General features: G+C 41.3%; 1 protein-coding gene across 1 annotated transcript in view; it reads left to right on the forward strand.

The window, feature by feature from the left end:
• AQR (aquarius intron-binding spliceosomal factor) overlaps window positions 1–19,411 on the forward strand; it is a 214,182-nt gene that overhangs the window by 118,105 nt on the left and 76,666 nt on the right. The window contains exons 18-19 of the mRNA XM_073609694.1: window positions 2,848–3,015; window positions 4,249–4,418. Of these exons, the coding sequence (XP_073465795.1) occupies window positions 2,848–3,015; window positions 4,249–4,418 (338 nt within the window). The remainder of the gene's footprint in view (window positions 1–2,847; window positions 3,016–4,248; window positions 4,419–19,411) is intronic.

The raw sequence follows: 19,411 nt of genomic DNA on the forward strand, positions 1-19,411 counted from the left end.
TTTATCAAGTATATGCGGTCAATTTTTTTTTTTTAAGAAACCCCCCCCCAAAAAACTCACAGATCCCCTGCATCAACACAACTGCGTGTGACGCAGGGATCTCTCTTGCTGAGCTTATTCTATTCTGATAGGGGTCTCCCCCCACCCCCCTCAGAAAACACAGATCAGTTCTTGCAAGCATGGTGAGCCAGCTGACTTTCGGTACATGTGTACCGGGCTTTACAGAGATAGTGGTAGAGGATATAGAGAGTATTTACTGCAGCATTAGAAAGAGCAGTTGTTGTGAATGTAGTGCAGTCCAGCATAGGTGCATTAGGAAATGTCTTATCCCTGATCTACTCAGAAACTGAGATCTGTTGTTTTTTTTTTTTGGGGGGGGGGGGGCAAAGAGATTGCTTTTCCATGTTGCATATCAGTCTCTACATTTATTATTCAATTCTGAGGTAGAGCATATTCATTTAGAAAGTGCTTTGTATGGGTCATATGAGTATATGTATGTCAGCCATTGTTGAAGCGTTCAACTGATTAACATCATCCAGGATAGTGGCATCTTAGTCTGTATGGAACATCAATTTGTTTCCTCGTTGAAGTTTTTTTTTTTTTTTTAATTGGCCCAATGGGAAATTTATGTGTTGGCTCTAAGAAATCCTGCAAAGGATCTCTCTAAAAATAAGCAGATTTTAGGTTATAAGGGGCAACATTTCAATGCTGTTGAAACAGCAAAATGTAATTTATATGCTGAAGGTCCTGGGAGTTGTGCACAGATTGCTGCCAGCTGGCACATAACTGAAAAACATTTCCCCGTACTCCTCTAGCTGGAGGCGTACACTAAAGGTGACCCCTGTTGGCACTAAAAGCATATTCCGCTTTTGACCCTTACTGTGTAAACTATGCCAGCACTTGGGCAGCATGTCTACTCCATACTTAGAAGTAAGGCAAAAGTACTGTCCAAAAATGCACTTGTGGATCTGCAACAATTTTCTAATGGAAACTTATCTTGAATAGTTCTTCTTTTTCTTCATGCTTTTTCTGTGTAGCAAAGTAAAAGCTGGATTCTATGTCGACTGTGCTATGTTATTTAATTGGTGCATGGAGGTTATTTATCCATGGGAGAAGAACAGTAGTATGCAAAGTTTCTGGTTATATGAGATCATTTAGGGGAGGGTTTCACAAGAGCTTAACAGGGACATTACTGTTGCGAAGATAAAACCTTGTTTTAAAGTGTGAATCTCTAAAAGTGAGGCTGGAGTAAAATGTTTCCTTATTCTGTTCATCAGGTTTTGTGAATGCACAGTTTGTTTCTAACTGCACTGTCCATCTATTGCTCTTAAAGCAAGGAAAGGACGTGTGTAGAAAGACCTAAATAAAGGGTAATTGTTTATAATGCACGAGTGCTTTAGCAAGCTAAATGTCATTCATTTTGGGTGTCCATTAAGTATGAGCTCAGGCGTGTTCGCACACCCCACATGCAGAGCCCGCCAAGAAGTCAGCACTGTGCTGCGCTAATCACAGGCAGTGAGACATTTCCTGATCTCTGCAGCCATGCATTGGGACAATGTCTGCACGTGGGCTTTGCGAACACGCCGGAGCTCATCCTTAGTGTCCATCTACTTCGAATGTTCATCCTCCCTTTTACATAATGCACAAGCTAAAAAGTGTGTTAACACCCAAAAGCATACGTGGAAGCACAGTGATGTTTATTACTGCATACACACAAGTGTGAGAGGGTTGAAAATCTTTTTGGAAGAATATCTAAACTCAAGTACAGAAATGTATTGCAGCATACCAGTCCTTAGATGTGGTGACTGCAGTGGTTCTCTTTTTTCAGGATAAGAGCATTTTCTGCATAACCATCCAAGGATAGAAAGTGTGTTAGAGGATTACTCCCCAGACACCCCCCACCTTAGATTTAACTCCTGTCATGTCTGTTAGTCATCTGATTAACACCTCTATCTGGCAACCTGTACTAACTTCCCCCATTGCCTGATTTATCCCCTGATCACAGCTGACCTTTTCTCCAGCAGTCTGCATTCACGTCTCACCTAATTTACCACCACATCACAGTTCAAATTTACAACATTTGCTAGGACCCCACCACCATTAAGCGCCAAGGCCTGGTCACTTTTCTCAAAAAATGCCACAATCAACAGACAGAGCCCAGCAACTGCTATTCAGCCCCCCCTCTCTGCAAATTATTATACTCTCTGGTCGTCAACCTTCATTTTACCCCTAGATGTAAAAGGTCAGGAGGATATCGCTTTTGGGCGCAGTGTTCTACAGGCTGCAGTATAAGTCCTCTTGTCTCTTGGTGCCCTACTTTTGTTGTGTCTCCCTCCCTTCAGTTGACATTGCTATGGGACATCCCACTTAGTAACTACTATGGCTCTGTGTCCCGTGATGTACGATAAGAAAATAGGATTTTTCTAATGGCTTACCTGTAAAATCCTTTTCTTTGAAGTACATCACGGGACACAGAGGTCCCTCCCTTCTTGGTTATACACGTGTATTGCTTTGCTACAAAACTGAGGTACTCCCAGTAGTGGGAGGGGTTATATAGGGAGTGCACTTTTTGTCTTAGGGGGTGCCAGTGTCCATCACCTGAAGGTGGCCTATAACCCACATAGTAACTACTATGGCTCTGTGTCCCGTGATGTACTTCAAAGAAAAGGACTTCACAGGTAAGCCGTTATAAAAATCCTATTTTCTAACCTAGAATGTACACACTTTTGCTAGTTGAGTACGCAAAACTTTGTTTGAAAAAACTCTGAAAATGTAAATTAATGTAATGTTAGGCTAAATACAAGTGAATGACATTATTAAATTATTGTGTCTTGTCACTTGAACCAGGTCTCCGCAAACATGATGTGTGCTTCTTGGTCACCCTGCGGCCCATGTTGCTGTATGGAACAAAGATTGATCGGAGACAGTCCATTGCGGAACAGACTGGGCTCATGTATGTACGCGGATGTGAGATTCAAGGCATGCTGGATGAGAAAGGGCGAGTCATTGAAGAAGGTAATATACTAATAAAACTACTTTGTAGAATTGGTTATAGATGGAGAATGTTTTAAAAGAAACAGGCAGAGTACGGAGGTCACGAAAATGTATTGCATACTGTGAACATAGCTATCTACAGTATGTGATACTCTGAAAGATCGTAACACGCATTGAAGCTGTAAAATTACTAGGTTCTGAGGAATTTGTTACAAAATTACTGGGTGGCTACAGAATTAAAGAGGAACTTCACTAAGTTTTTTTTTTTTTTTTTTTTTTTTTTTTTTAATTAAAAGTTAGCAGCTAAAAATACAGTAACTGTCTACTTTTAAAAATCAGGTACTTGCCTGTCCATATATTTCAGCACTGTCTTCCTGCGGACTGCTTTATGTCCCCAGGGCCCCATCTTTAAAGGGGCTGTGTTTGTATTCTATCCATTAAGATAAAAAAAACCTTCTGTGTGTAGCAGCCACCCCAGCACCCCTAATACTTACCGGAGCCCCATCTCTCTCCAGCAATGTCCACGAGTGCCTCAGCCATCCAGGACTCTCCTCCTGATTGGCTGAGACACAGCATCGGCGCCTTTGGCTCTCGCTGCTGTCCAATCAAAATCAGTTGGCCAATCAGGAGAGAGAGTGGGACCGAACAGACGCTTCATGTCTGAATGGACCCACGGAGCTGCAGCTTGGCTCGAGTGCCCCCATAGCAAGCTGCTTGCTGTGGGGGCACAGGAGGGAAGGGCCAGGAGAGCCGAAGTGGGACTTGAGAAGAGGAGAATCGGGGCTGTGCTGTGCAAAACCACTACACAGAGCAGGTAAGTATAACATGTTTGTTATTTTTAGAGAAAAAAAAAACGGAACTTTACAATCGCTTTAATTTTGGGGCCGATTGTAGCTGCAGCCAACGTACCATTGCACTGAGATTGCACATGACAAAGAGACTGGTCCTGCAGCCTCCTGGAATGTGTGACGTTTCCCAAGAAGCTTCAGGCAGGGAGTAGGGTGGGACAATTGGTGACGTTATCCTTGCCTAGCTGAGGATTTCAGGAGAAGGAGCGGGTGCCGACAAATGGTACTGGCCCCACCCCCCAAAAAAACCTTGCAACTCAGGTTTTTTGCTGTGTGAGTGCTGTCCTTAATTCAGCTCTAGTGGCTGGAACTGCACACAAAGTGAACCCTAGGAAAGTGGCCAGGTACTTATACTAGGCTTTCCTTTTTTCGTGTAAGACTAATTTTACCATTTCTGTTTATGTAGGGCCTGAACCTAAGCCCAAACTCAAAGGGGATGCAAGAACCTACCGAGTGTTTTTAGATCCCAATCAGTATCAGCAAGACATGACAAACACTATTCAGAATGGAGCTGAAGATGTTTATGAAACCTTCAACCTGATCATGAGGAGGAAACCTAAAGAGAATAACTTCAAGGTCAGTATTGAACCATTCTCATGTAGATAATTATGTCTAAGGCCCCATACACACTAGTAGATTTTCTGCAGATTTTTGTCTTCAGATTTACCAAAACCATGTAGTGCAAGGGCCTGCCTCATTGCATACAAATTGAAACTCTTAAGGTTTGACCTTGAATTATATGGTTTTGGTAAATCTGAAGACAAAAATCTGCAGAAAATCTAATGGTGTGTATGGGGCTTAAGTGATTAAGGGTTATATCCCCTGTCAGTTTACAATATGTTTGGGGAGATTTGTCCTAACTTATTTGTGTGACGTTTGCTACCGTGTCCAAAATGGGAGGGAAACACCCCACCTTCCAAAGGGACACCCAATTCGGGTGCAGTCAAAAAATTCCACTACAATGGTATTCATCAACCATTTAAGGGATCCTCTGACTCTGGCCTCAACTTCTCTAGTTATGTCTTGGTCTCAGTTCAGATTAATTTATGCCTTCCCTCCACTGTGAATTCAGCCTCGCCTGCTCCACAAAATACAGCCAGAGAGGAAAACAGTGATTCTACTTCCCCAGAGGAACCTGTTTTTTTTTTTTTTATCTATTTATTTTTTTTTTTTAGATGCTATTTTTTTTTTTTTTGGAAAAAATATACTTTAACCACTTGCCGACCTGCTCACGCAGATATACTGCGGCAGGTCGGCTCTCCTGCGTGAGCCGACAACGTCCGCCAGTGACCCGTGATCGCGGTAAGGAGTGGCAGAACGGGGAGCTGCATATGTAAACAAGGCGATTCTGCCAGATGACATGACAGAGATCTACTGTTCCCAGTGATCGGGAACAGTGATCTGTCATGTTCCAGTAAGCTCATCCCCCCTACAGTTAGAACACGCTGAGGGAACACACTTAACCCCTTGTTTGCCCCCTAGTGTTAACCCCTTCCCTGACAGTGTCCTTTTTACATTGATCAGTGCATTTTCTTTATCGTACATCACGGGACACAGAGCACCATAGTAATAACTATATGGGTTATAGGCCCCCTTTAGGTGACTGGACACTGGTATAACCAAAAAGGAAACAGGAAGGCTTTCCCTATGCACCCGTTACTGGAGCAACTGATTTATGCTGATTGGGATAACCCAGATAAGCAGGTTTCTCCTCCTAAAAGATTTTCAATTCTTTATCGTATGGAGAAAAAGTTCTCAAACAGATGGGATTTGCCAGCAGTAGATGTTGCTATCTCCTCTGTGCACAGGAGTTTAACTTGTCCAAGTGGACAATGTACAAGTATTTAGTGATCCAGCTGATAAGAAGTTGGAATCTCTACTTAAAGCCTCATTTGCTGTAGCTGGTGCGGTAGTACAACCTGCAGTGGCAGCAATAAGCATCTGTCAATCCCTTCGGGATGAATTCAAGCAGGGTTTTAATTACAAAAAAAAGTTCCTGCTCAAACTGAAGAGGCCCAAAGTTTAGCTGAGCTATCTAGGGCCCTATACTTTGCAGTGGACGCTATCAAGGATTTTCTCCATCAGGCGTCTCGCGCTCATGTTGATACATATTCGCAGGATTCTGTGGCTAAACAGCTGGTCAGCCGAGTTACCATGCAAGAAGCTCTTGGCTGGGTTTCTGTTTAATGGAGGAAGGTTGTAACCTTCTCCTTGGATGTCTGGGGCAACACCCTCCAGGCAGTCTCGACGGCCTCCACCATCAGGGGCAAAGGATAAGCCTCATAACCAGACACAGGGCCACAAAAAGCCCTGGAGTCAGAAGTCCACAAAACAGAGTCCCAAGGCTTCCTTGTGAAGGGGCGCCCCCGCTTGATCAAGTGGGGGGAAGACTGCGGTGGTTTTCAGAAACTTGGCAAGAGGAAATCCAAGACTAGTGGGTTCTCTGTAGTAGCCCTAGGCTACAAACTAGAGTTCCAAGAGTTTCCACTATCGCATTTTCTAGGATCAAACATTACAAGGACCCAGTAAAGAAAAAGTCCTTCTTTCTGGCACTGGACCGATTACTGTATTAGTGTATTATGTATATACTGTATTATGGGGTTTTTCAAATCTCTTTATGGTACCAAAACCAAATGGAGATATCGGACCCATTCTAGATCTCCTTTCGAATGGAGTTGATTCGTTCAGTTGTTTCCACCCTATGGGGAGGAAAGGTTCTAGCATCCATAGGTATCAAGGATGCGTATCTGCATGTGCCAATATTTCCCGCTCACCAGAAGTTTCTGCAGTTTGCGGTAGAGCAGCGCCATTTTCAGTTCGTGGCCTTGCCTTTCGGGGGTAGCCACCGCTCCCCGACTGTTTACAAAAGTGTTAGCCCCAGTATTAGCAAGACTAAGGGGCCAGGGTATAGCAGTAATAGCATACCTAGATGACCTGCATCTGGTAGATCAGCCAATAGCAGGGTTAAATCAAGGGATGTCCAGAACAGTCAGTTATCTGAGACACTAGGGTTGGATTCTCAATCTAGAATAATCATCCTTACAGCCAGTAAGAAGGCTGCAGTATTTGGGCCTGGTCATAGACACAACCCAGGAAAGGGTGTTCTTGCCTCAGGCAAAGGTCAGTGAAGATGGTAGCTTCTTTCAAAGCAGTTCCCTATGCCCAGTTCCATTCAAGACTGTTACAACACAGTATTCTGTCTGCTTGGAACAAACAGATCCAAGCCTTGGATTATCCAATGAATCTGGCTCCAAAAGTACGCCAGAGTCCCAACTGGTGGTTGATAACCAGGAATTTACAGAAGGGGAAATCCTTCATTCCAGTTTTCTGGAAAGTAGTAACTACGGATGCCAGCCTATGGGGCTGGGGAGCAGTTCTAGAAGAGACCACAGTTCAAAGGAAGTGGTCAGAGTCTGAGAAGACCTTGTATATCAATATCCTAGAGATTCGGGCAGTACATCTGGCTCTAATATAGTATACTAGTATACTGACGGAAGTACTCAAGCGGAGTGTGGGACGTTCCGTGACACATCCCAAGGTAATTTTGGCCATATGCCAAAGATGGGGTACCCCGGACGTAGATCTATTGGCGTCCAGGTTCAACAAGAAGTTGGACAACTTTGTGGCGAGAACAAGGATCCACTTGCACTCGGAGTAGATGCGTTAGTGATCCCCTGACATCAGTTTTCACTGATTTATGCATTCCCTCCAGTTCAGCTGCTACCACGGCTGCTTCACAGGATCAGGGAAGAAGGGAAGCCGGTAATGCTAGTGGCCCCGGCATGGCCCAGAAGACCCTGGTATGCAGGGATCGTGAGAATAGCAGTAGGGGAGTCTTCGACTCTTCCACCTCGTACGGACCTGCTGTCGCAGGGACCGGTATTCCATCCTGCCTTACAAACGCTAAATTTAACGGTGTGGCTATTGAAGCCCACATTCTAAAAAATCGGGGGCTTTCAGGTTCGGTAGTAACCACCCTGATTAATGCCAGAAAGCCGGCATCCAGGACCATTTATTACAGGGTCTGAAAGGCTTATGTCACTTGGTGTGAAACCCAGGGTTGGCATCCTTGTAGGTATGTCATAGGAAGAATTCTGGCCTTTCTACAAATAGGAGTAAAAATGAAGCTGGCCTTGAGTACAATCAAGGGTCGGCCTTGACAGTGTTTTTCCAAAGGCTGCTTGCTTCGCATTCTTTAGTCCGGGCATTCATACAAGGGGTAACTCGGATAACTCCGCCAGTTAGAATACCCTTGTACCCATGGGACTTGAATCTGGTTTTTTCTGTGTTGCAGAGACAACCCTTTGAACCTATACGGAATATTCCTTTGATCCTATTGACAAGGAAACTGGTATTCCTAGTTGCGATAACCTCTGCAAGAAGAGTATCAGAATTGGCTGCATTTTCCTGTAAAGAGCCATACTTAATCATTCACAAGGATAAGGTGGTGCTGCGTCCGCACCCAACCTTTTTGCCATAGGTAGTGTCTGGGTTTCATCTGAATCGAGATATTTCCTTACCTTCTTTTTTTCCAGAACCTCGATCTGCAGAAGAAAAATCATTACATTCTCTTGATGTAGTGAGAGCAATTAAAGCCTATCTGAAAGCGACTGCTCAGATACAGAAAACTGATATTTTGTTTGTGTTGCCGGAAGGCCCTAGAAAGGGTCAGGCAGCATCGAAATCTACTGTTGATAAGTTGATTCGTCAGGTGATTAGACAGGCGTATGGCCTGAAAAAGGTTCCTCCCTTTCAGATTAAAGCGCACTCTACCCGGGTAGTGCATCACCAAGCCTCTGTGGCTCAGGTTTGCAAGGCTGCTATTTGGTCGTCAGTACAAACATTCACGAGATTCTATCAAATGAAAGTAAGATGGCAGGAGGACACCGCCTTCGGGCGCAGTGTACTGCAGGCAGCAGTATAGGGTCCTCATGCCTGGCGACGGCTAGATATAGTTATTACTATGGTGCTCTGTGTCCCGTGATGTACGATAAAGAAAATAGGATTTTTATAACGGCTTACCTGTAAAATCCTTTTCTTGGAGTACATCAAGGGACACAGAGGTCCCTCCCCTCTTATTGGGATATGTATATATTGCTTTGCTACAAAAACTGAGATACTCCCGGTATGGGAGGGGTTATATAGGGAGGGGCACTTCCTGTTTTCTTTTTGGTTATACCAGTGTCCATTCTCCTAAAGGTGGCCTATAACCCATATAGTTATTACTATGGTGCTCTCTGTCCCGTGATGTACTCCAAGAAAAGGATTTTAAAGGTAAGCTGTTATAAAAATCCTATTTTTATAGCACTGATCAATGTAATAATGTCACTGGCCCCCAAAAAGTGTCATTTGGGGTCAGATTTGTCCGCTGCAATGTCGCAGTCCCTCTAAAAATCACAGATCACCACCATTACCAGTAAAAACAATTTAAAAAGTCCCTAAATCTATCCTGTAGTTAGTAGACGCGATAACTTTTGCACAAAGCAATCAATATACGCCTGTTGCTATATTTTTTTTTTTCTTCTTTTACCAAAAATATATAGAAGAATATATATCGGCCTAAACTGATGAATACATTTTGTTTTTTTTTATCTATATATTTTTGGATATGTATTATAGCAGAAAGTAAAAAAACTTTTTAAAAAAATTGTTGGTCTTTTTTTGTTTATAGCGCAAAAAATAAAAACTGCAGAGGTGATCAAATACCATCAAAAGAAAGCTCTATTTGTGGGTAAAAAAAGGATGTCAATTTTGTTTGGGCATAGCGTCGCACGACAGTGCAATTGTCAGTTAAAGCGACGCAGTGCTGTATCGCAAAAAATGGCCTGATCATTAAGGGGGCAAATTCTTCTGGGGCTGAAGTGGCTAATTCATAAAAAAAAAAAAAAAAAAAAAAAAAAAAGCACAATATATAACTCAATTTTTTTTGTAAAATATGAAAAATGTTACGCAGAGTAAATAGATACCTTACATGTCATGCTTTAAAATTGCTCATGGAATAGCATCAAGTTACAGTACTTAAAGCAGAAGTAAACCCATCCATTCACCAGTTTCAAGAAGTTTTCATTTCCGGCACATGCCGGAAATGTAACACTCCCATTGGTAGTGCTCTCAACCAAACTGTCAAACCATCCAATGGCTAGTGTAATAACTCATCACATGTGCAGCATCATGGCAGTTGTAGATTAAACAGAGGCAAAGATGGCTGAAAACGATAGGGGGGGTTTACTTACACTTTAAGAATGTCCATAGGCAACACCTTAAAAATTGCTACAGGTTACCAGTTTAGAGTTAGAACACCTCCCGCCACTTCTAAATGTGATCCAGTGAATCCAGCATCCAAAGTAATGGCGTATTTTCCCAGTTAGGCAGTTGGCAAGTGTACCAAAACACACGTCTAGTGAATACCAAAGACCAAAAAGTAAATATTTTTTTAAGAATACATCATATTGATTTAAGTATATTTAGAAGGCCCATTGCACACATGGGGGCGTCTAGCTGTATAGCGTGCATCCCAGCGTTTAAGTACAACTTGGAAACAGGTGCAGCATCTAGCCCCGCTGTTTGTAGCCTATCAAAGTCTATGGCTGAGTGCTGTACTGAATGTCTGAAACAAAGAACCAGGCTGCATCAGCGTTAAGAGACAGTGTAAAATAAGAAATAAATATATGAATAAAGTAAATGTCTGTGCTTGCGCACAAATGCCACCACACACATAGGCCCTGCACGCATATTTATAGTGGATATAAAAAGTCTACACACCCCTGTTTAAAATGTCAGATTTCTGTGAAGTTAAAAAAATTGAGACAAAGATAAATTATTTCAAAACTTTTTCCACCTTTAATGTAACTCAGTTGAAAAACAAACTGAAATCTTTTAGAGGGGGAAAGTAAAAACTAAAAAACTAAAATAATGTTGTTGCATAAGTGTGCACACCCTTTTATAACTGGGGATGTAGCTGTGTTCAGAATTAAGCCATCACCTTCAAACTCATGTTAAATAGGAGTCAGTACCAGTGGTGTATTTAGGCTTTGTGCTGCCCTAGGCCTGACTAAACTCGTGCACCCCTTAATTTAAATATGACCCACCCCTTCCTGTCAAGGCCACACCCCTTGCTGAAATTTTTGAGTGGGGACACTAGTTGTAAGGGCCTGGGGGGGGAGCAATGGATTCCCTTAATTTGCATTGATTTCCTCTCACTTCCTGTTTGGCTATGGAGCAGGAAATTAAGGGAAATCTCTGCAATGGGACAGGGATGGTAAAAAATAAACTGACGGGGGCTATAACCCTTTCTTAATCTATCCAAAATTAAGAAAAAAGTGTTGCCTATAGTTCTACTGTAAGCACACATTTCTGATAATTTTATGGAGAGGACTAAGAAGATATAACCAGATATAATATAAAACATATATAGCACAGTGAGGAAGGATTGTGATCCCCCCCCCCGCAAGCTGGCTGGCTTTTTCTGTGCTGCCCCCCGCAAAGTGCTGCCCTAGGCCTAGGCCTGGGCCTTGCCGGCTTAGGCCAGGATATAGCGTTGGTCACTACACACCTGACATCATTAAAAGTCCCTCTTAACCCCAAATAAAGCTCAGCTGTTCTAGTATGTCTTTCCTGGCATTTTCTTAGTCACATCTTACAGCAAAAGCCATGGTCCGTGAAGAGCTTCCAAAGCATCAGAGGGATCTCATTGTTAAAAGTTATCGGTCAGGAGAAGGGTACAAAATAATTTACAAGGCATTAGATATACCATGGAACACAGTGAAGACAGTCCTCATCAAGTGGAGAAAATGTGGCACATCAGTGACATTACCAAGAACTGGGCGTCCCTCCAAAATTTGTGAAAAGACGAGAAAAAAAAACTGGTCAGGGAGGCTGCCAAGAGGCCTACGGCAACATTAAAGGAGCTGCAGGAATATCTGAAAAGTACTGGCTGTGTAGTACATGTGACAACAATCTCCCATATCCATCAGATGTCTGAGCTATGGGGTAGAGTGGCAAGACGGAAAAACATCCAAGCCTGGCTAAATTTAGCAAAAACACATCTAAAGTCTCCCAAAAGCATGTGGGAAAATGTGTTATAGTCTGATAAAACCAAGGTTGAACTTTTTGGCCATAATTCCAAAAGATATGTTTTGGTGCAAAAACAACACTGCACATGACCAAAAGAACACCATACCCACAGTGAAGCAAAACCTTCAGGCTTCTACTAGAAAGCTGAACATGAAGAGGAACTTCATCTTTCAGCATGACAACGACCCAAAGCATACAACCAAATTAACAAAGGAATGCCTTCACCAGAAGAAGATTAAAGTTTTGGAATGGCCCAGCCAGAGTCCAGACCTGAATCCTATTAAAAATCTGCGGTGTGATCTAAAGATGGCTGTGCACAGGAGATGCCCTCGCAATCTGACAGATTTGGAGTGTTTTTTCAAAGAGGAGTGGGCAAATATTGCCAAGTCAAGATGTGCCATGCTGATAGACTCATACCCAAAAAGACTGCTGTAATAAAATCAAAAGGTGCTTCAACAAAGTATTAGTTTAACCACTTCGGTGCTGGAAGATTTCACCCCCTTCCTGACCAAAGCACTTTTTACAATTTGGCACTGCGTCGCTTTAACTGGTAATTGCACGGTCATGCGATGCTGTACCCAAACAAAATTTGCGTCCTTTTTTTCCCACAAATAGAGCTTTCTTTTGGTGGTATTTGATCACTTCTGCGGTTTTTATTTTTTGCGCTATAAACAAAAATACAGCGACAATTTTGGAAAAAATATTTATTTTTGACTTTTTTTCTATAATATCCCCAAAAATGTTTTTAAAAAACAAATTTCTTCATCAGTTTAGGCCAATATATATTCTTCTACATATTCTTGGTAAAAAAAAAATCACAATAAGTGTATATTGATTGGTTTGTGCAAAAGTTATAGCATCTGCAAACTATGGGAAAGATTTATAGCATTTTTTTTTTTTTTTACTTGTAATGACGGCGATCTGTGATTTTTATCGGGATTTCGGTGGACAGATCAGACACTTTTGACACATTTTTGGGACCATTGACTTTTATACAGCGATCAGTGCTATAACAATGCGTTGATTACTGTGTAAATGTCACTGGTAGGGAAGGGGTTAACACTAGGGGGCGGTCCACGGGTTAAATGTGTTTTCCCTTAGTGTGTTCTAACTGTATGGGGATAGGAGTAAGAGAGGAGACATATCGTTGTTCCTATTTACTAGGAACAAACAACATGTCTCCTCCCCCCTAACAGAATAGAGATTTGTGTGTATACACACACAAATCCCCGTGCTGGTGCTCGAGCACGCGATCGCGCCCGCTGGCCACGCGCATCGGTTTACCCGCCATGCACGCCCTCTGGCGACTCATAAAGGGCCGACGTACTCATACGGGATTTTGCGCACCCGTGGCACTTTGCCAACGTATATCGGCATGAGCCAGCCGGCAAGTGGTTACCTGCTTCCCGACCAGTCGTTGTCGTTATTCTGTGGCTGGTTGGCACTGCTGCACGAATCGCAGTAGCTGTATGGCAGCCAGCTTTAAGAGCTATAGCAGGCGACCGGTGATCGCTCCTCAGAGAGGCAGAACGGGAATCTGTCAATGTAAACAGACAGATCTCCGTTCTGTCAGGGAAGTACAGAGAGATATAATTATGGAAAAAAATCCTGCGAGCCACAATTATCCAGTGCCTTAATGGAAATTCAACCAAACAGCTACCCGGCTGCAGGCGCAGATCACGTATTCATGACCGTGCGATAAATGATATATGAAAAAAATGCGCCGCGCCTAGGGGTGTAACTGAATAACTGTAAATCTAAGTACAAATCATAGATAATAAAGCGTGCAAATCAAATAGAGCCTACAGCTCTGATCACTTACTAAGATCACCTGCTGTGTGAGTCCTAAAGCTCTGATCACTTACTAAGATCACCTGCTGTGTGAATCCTATGACCAAACACACTAAAAAATAACTAGTGCAATAAAACACAAAGTGCAATGTGCATAGAAAAACGTAATAAGATAAATATACAATCCACAGTGATTAAAATATAATCATTCCTAATAAGGTGTATATGCTAAAAAATGTTACACATATGTAGATCCACTGTGATTAAAATGAAAAAGAAAAAAAATTAAATAAAACAATATATATATTCGTAAAACACAAACAGAGTAAATCAATCACATGCATGGGCGAATTGAAACTATAATCGCCCTAATAAAAGTGTTCAAATCACATCCGTGAAAGAATCTTCCAATCCAGTAACATAAAGTGACCAAGTTCAAATAAAAGTCAGTGTAATGGTGATGGTTCAAAGAAAAAGTTCCGGTTTTGAATCAAACGTGCCCAAAGAAAAACATGCTGTGAAGTGCCTTGGTGACCCCCAATGTGATTGCGCTCACCTTGGAGCGTGTGACACAGGTTTTAATTGTGTCAATACACGCTTTTGGAGCCACCCCTGGGCTCAGTATTAGGTACAGCTGATTCCCACACTAGATTCTTTATGGCTCCACTCACATCAGACCATATAAAAGAAAAAGGCTAATATAGTATAATACCGTAGGATACTTTTATTAAAATCACATCCAATCCCCACATGGGGTACTCACATTTATAAGGTGCTCATGTGCACCAAACATAACATAGGAAAAAACGGCTGTGCGGCGTGCTGCGGGGTGTGAGAGCTCCACAACCCAGTTCTGTGCTGATCGCTCCGTCCTGGCCCCTCCCCTACGCGTCTTCGACACAGGGAGTCACGTGTCTTCATCAGGGGGATATGAGAGAGATATGCTATTCCTAGTGATCAGGAACAGCGATCTCCCTCTACTCCCAGTCAGTACACTGCCCCCACAGTTAAAAAAACACCTCCCTAGGGAACACAACCCCTTGATCGCCCCCTAGTGTTAACCCCCTTTTCAGTGATATTTATTTAGTAATTTATTTAGTAATCGGTGGCTATTTTTTTAGCTCTGATCCCTGTATAAATGTCAATGGTGTCAAAAGTGTCCAATCTGTCCACCGCAATGTCGCAGTCCCGCTAAAAGTCGCTGGTTTACCGCCATTACTAGTAAAAAATTTATAATAAAAATGCCGTAAATATATAATTTATTTTGTAGACGTTATAACTTTTGCGCAAACCAATCAATAAACGCTTATTGCGATTTTTTTTCTTTCTTTTTTTTTTTTTTAAACCAAAAATATGTAGCAGAATACATATTGGCCTAAACAATTTTTTTTTTTGGATAGTTATTATAGCAAAAAGTAAAAAGTATTGTTTTTTATTTGTTTATAGCGCAAAAAATAAAAACCACAGAGGTGATAAAATACCACCAAAAGAAAGCTCTAGCCTCCCAAAAAAAGATTTCAGTTTGTTTTTGAATTGAGTTGTACAGTTTATAGGTCACATTAAAGGTGGAAAAGGTTCTGAAATTATTTACCGGTGTCTAATTTTTTTACATCACAGAAACCTGACATTTTAACAGGGGTGTGTAGACTTTTTATAGCCACTGTAATTGGTGATTGCACCATACATGTGAGAACAATCATTCTTGCACCGGATCTCCTGTTTAACTCGAATCTTGTAATCTGTAAAGACTTTTAAAGTGTTGCCTATGGATAATTTTTTAAAAGATGTTTGTTGTAAGTGATAATAGTACAAAACAGAAGCGATCAAGGATGTAAAAGATTTGATTTGGCATTAAGGGTCTGCTATACAGAACCCAATATACTAGACAAGCGTTAAAAAAAAAATTGCATGCTACCGATATTTATGAATGCACATAAGATACATGGTATAAGTACCAGTAACCATGCACATTAGCTGCCAACCAAGAGAAGAGAAAACAAGATTTTGGTGAACTTTTTGGGACAGGCACCACCAGCATATTTAATTTTGTACAGTGGTTACACTGGATTTACCAAGTGATAGACATATTGTATGGTAGGTGGAATATCCAGTGGGGTAGGAGTGCCTTTTTTTTGCATAGAAAAATATTAGATGAAACCTGGTACAATTGTTGGTATTTTGGGCAAAGTTATTGAGAACGCCAAGGAGACACAATTCCAGAGTTCTAGGAGCTTGTAGGTTGAGATTAGACTCCAACAGGGTAAAGTTTTGTTCCAAATGGTGGCTGGATGAGAGTGAGACCAAAACATGTGATAAAATAGCAGAGAGTTCTCCACACCTCAGTCAACAGACTTGCTTTATCAACCCCATTTGGCTCATTTTAGAAAGGTGTAATGTAGTTGGCGAATACATTTAAAATGGGTGAGTTTATCTGCTGTACTAATTACATCTTGGCCTAAGGATAATGTATGCACTGTGGTTTGCTGCCATTCCACGGGTGTGTGCAATTTTAAAACGTGACCTGTTGGGAATTTATTTACTCTGCGTATCATCATCTTTATATTTTACCAATTTGGGTCTTGTTTTTTGTGTGCACTAAAATTAATTAAAGTGTATTTTTTACAGAAAAAAATGCATTTGCGCAATGTGTGCAAATATCATGTGACCAAAAAAAAAAAAGTAAAACCTGCCATTTTATTCTCCAGGGACTTTGCTTTCAGAAAATATATAATGTTTGGGGGTTTTAAGAGTAATTTTCTAGCAAAAAATGCACATTTTTACATATATGTAAGAAATGTCAGAGTTTGCCTGGATGGCAAAATGGTTAAACATCTTTCTTAAAACGAAGAATAGTTCACCGTATATTGAAACAGACATTTTGCAATCCAGTAAATTGGTCTTCACTACATATTTAAATAATAATTTTTATGAAAAAAAACCTAATTCTTTCAAAAATTAGTGTACGATCAACTGCGTAGTGTTATGAATCGAAAATTGAGCTATCAACTAGGACACTTGCCATCTCTTAGCCTATTCCATATAATTTATGTTTTATCAGCAAATTTTCATGTTTATCCTTCTAATGTTCTCCGGTATACTCGATAGCTGCTGCAAAGTATGTGCCAGTTATTTTTACATCCAATTAAACCTGCCAGAAAGTGGAGCTGGAAGGAGATCACATCTCGAGATAAATCATCATTGGGAAACTGCCCAACTTGTAACACCAGTCCAAACATGTATGTTGGCAGATGGCATTCATAAAAATAAGGATATTACCATGCTAGGTCCAGATGCACAGCAGACATTCCTTTCACATGGGCACCAGTGTTGTAAAGCACAGGAAGTGCCCTTTGAACCTCCTGTCTGTTTTATATTGCACAGGCAGACATATCTAAGGGGTCAATCCACTAAAGCATAGAGATGCAATATTGTCTTTACAATGTGTTATCTTCTAGATTTTAATATTCAAAAAAGGGTGTATTGCACAGGGCAGTTGATTTTAACCGCATCCACATAACGTTTTATTGCAGTTTTTTTTTTTTTTTTTTGATTGATTTTGTTTTTTTTTATGTGAAGGTCAATTTTTAAATTGGTGCAAGCTTAGTAGCGCCTTAAAATACTGCTAGCTTCTGGCGGTTGATAGTTGTAATGGTTTGGGATGTCTGTGCAGAAGAGCAGAAAAGGCCATTGTTGTGAAAATAAAATAAAACTTTCTAATATCAACTACTGGCTCATGAGAAATAAAGACTCTCCATTGTTAATTAATTATTGCTTCAAAAAATCCTAATTGTGAGATGTATAGTTCTTATAAAATGTATTCACCCTCTGGGAAGTTTTCATGTTTTCTTGCCATATAATGCAGTAAATTACAGCAGATACTTTTCTTAGGCACTGTATAATCATTTGAAAAACATATTGCTTCCGCACTACCTGTCAAATTCCCTCTGAAGTATTCTGTGCGTAGATTGCTTTTCAGAGGAGTGGCAGTCTTTTTGTTCAGTCACAACAGCAGAGGGATGAACCTCTGCAAGTGTCAACGTGGAGGTGGGGTTCAGTATACCTGCAGTCACCAATTACTTCTTCAGACATATTCAGCCAGGATGTACAGCTATTCATGCGCTCCATATTCAAATGCAATTTGACAACTGCACTAGTAAACCCTCTCACTGCTGTGTGTGCACATCAGGGGTGGAGTGTGGGCAGGACAGACACAGCAGGGATAGGATGGGTGGTGAAGCAGATTCAGCACAGCACCCCCCCCCAGAAATCGTTGACTGAATATGCATATCTGTCATATGGAAAAAAGCAAGTGCATTTACCACCACCTCAAATCCATGAAAATTAGAGACGATTTTTCCAGATTAGGTGCCATTGATTAGAACCTATTTAGGGAGGGGAGTAAGCAGGTAGAACCTATTTTACTTAACCCTCAGATATCTAGGGTCTGGTGTTCTTTTTTCTATTGACGTGTTGTAGCATCAGGCCAAGAAATATAGCGTTCTTCACGGTCCTCCGAAATGTTGTTGTGGACAGGGATGAGCTGAGACGGGTTCGGATCCCGTCCGGAAGCAGTGCAGACCATCAGTCATAAGTGGCCATCATCGTCCCGCAGCCATGTGTGTACACATCCTTTGCATTGGTGCAGCTGCCAAGCAGGGAATGCTTCAGCCGCTTATGATTCGAAGGCTACCTTGACCACTTCCTAGCAAGATGGCTCAGGTGGATTTAGGCTAGTACCCAAACATGTCTGAGCTTATCCCTAGTTCCTAGTGGATGCCTATGAGCACAGCAAGGGATTTCAGAAAGTCACTAAATTGTTGGGAAACTGCCAATCCACTGTAAGGAAATTATTTGGCAAGTGGCATAGATTTCAAGTGATTGTTGGTTTGTCCAGACTGGCAGACCCAGCAAATATAGCCTAGGAGCTGACTGTTGGAGGCTAAAAGAAATCTCTAAGAACCTCAGAATAACTCTTTCAGCAGTTGGTGTCAAAGTATATGCATCTACAATCCGACATTTCAGAGGAAGTGTGCCTGCAAAAAACCTTTGCTGTCTAAAAAAGACATTACAGCAAGACTACAGTTTGCCATTAGGCATATAGACAAAGACTAGGCCTTCTAGAACAATGTGCTGTGGACTATTGAATTAAAACTAGTTTTGTCCATAGTTACAGTGGAAATATTTGGGGTAAAATGAATACAACATTTTCGTAGCAGTACCAAATACCAACTCTAAAGCATGTTGGTGAAAATAGTAAGTTTGGGGTTGCTTTGCTGATTCAGGACCTGGGCAGTTTTGCAGTCATTAAGTTAACTATAGGGCCTTATGCACACTGGACGTTTTTACAGCTGCTTTTTTTGTTTTGTTTTTTAGGCGTCCGGCATTATTTTGCAGCCAGTAAACTCCCAATACGCACACATTAGGCTTTTATCAGTGTTTTTTAGCAGGGGCATTTTCTGGCTGGAAAAACCTCCTAAAACTACTGCCTTTGAAGAGGAGTTTTCAGCTGTAAAAATGCTCCAACGCTGAAAAACGTGGTAAAATGTGCTGTTTTACGAGCAGTTTTGAGATTCAAACTTTTTTTAAAGTAATATTTTTGGACACTGCCATTTTTCTACCCTAAATTCCTCAATTTCCCAGTGTGCTCTTGCTTTAAAGGAGTTGTTAAGGCAGAAGGTGTTTTTTTTTTTTTTTTTTTTTTTTTT

Source organism: Aquarana catesbeiana, linkage group LG13, assembly GCF_042186555.1.
Source record: "Aquarana catesbeiana isolate 2022-GZ linkage group LG13, ASM4218655v1, whole genome shotgun sequence".
NCBI lineage: Eukaryota > Metazoa > Chordata > Amphibia > Anura > Ranidae > Aquarana > Aquarana catesbeiana.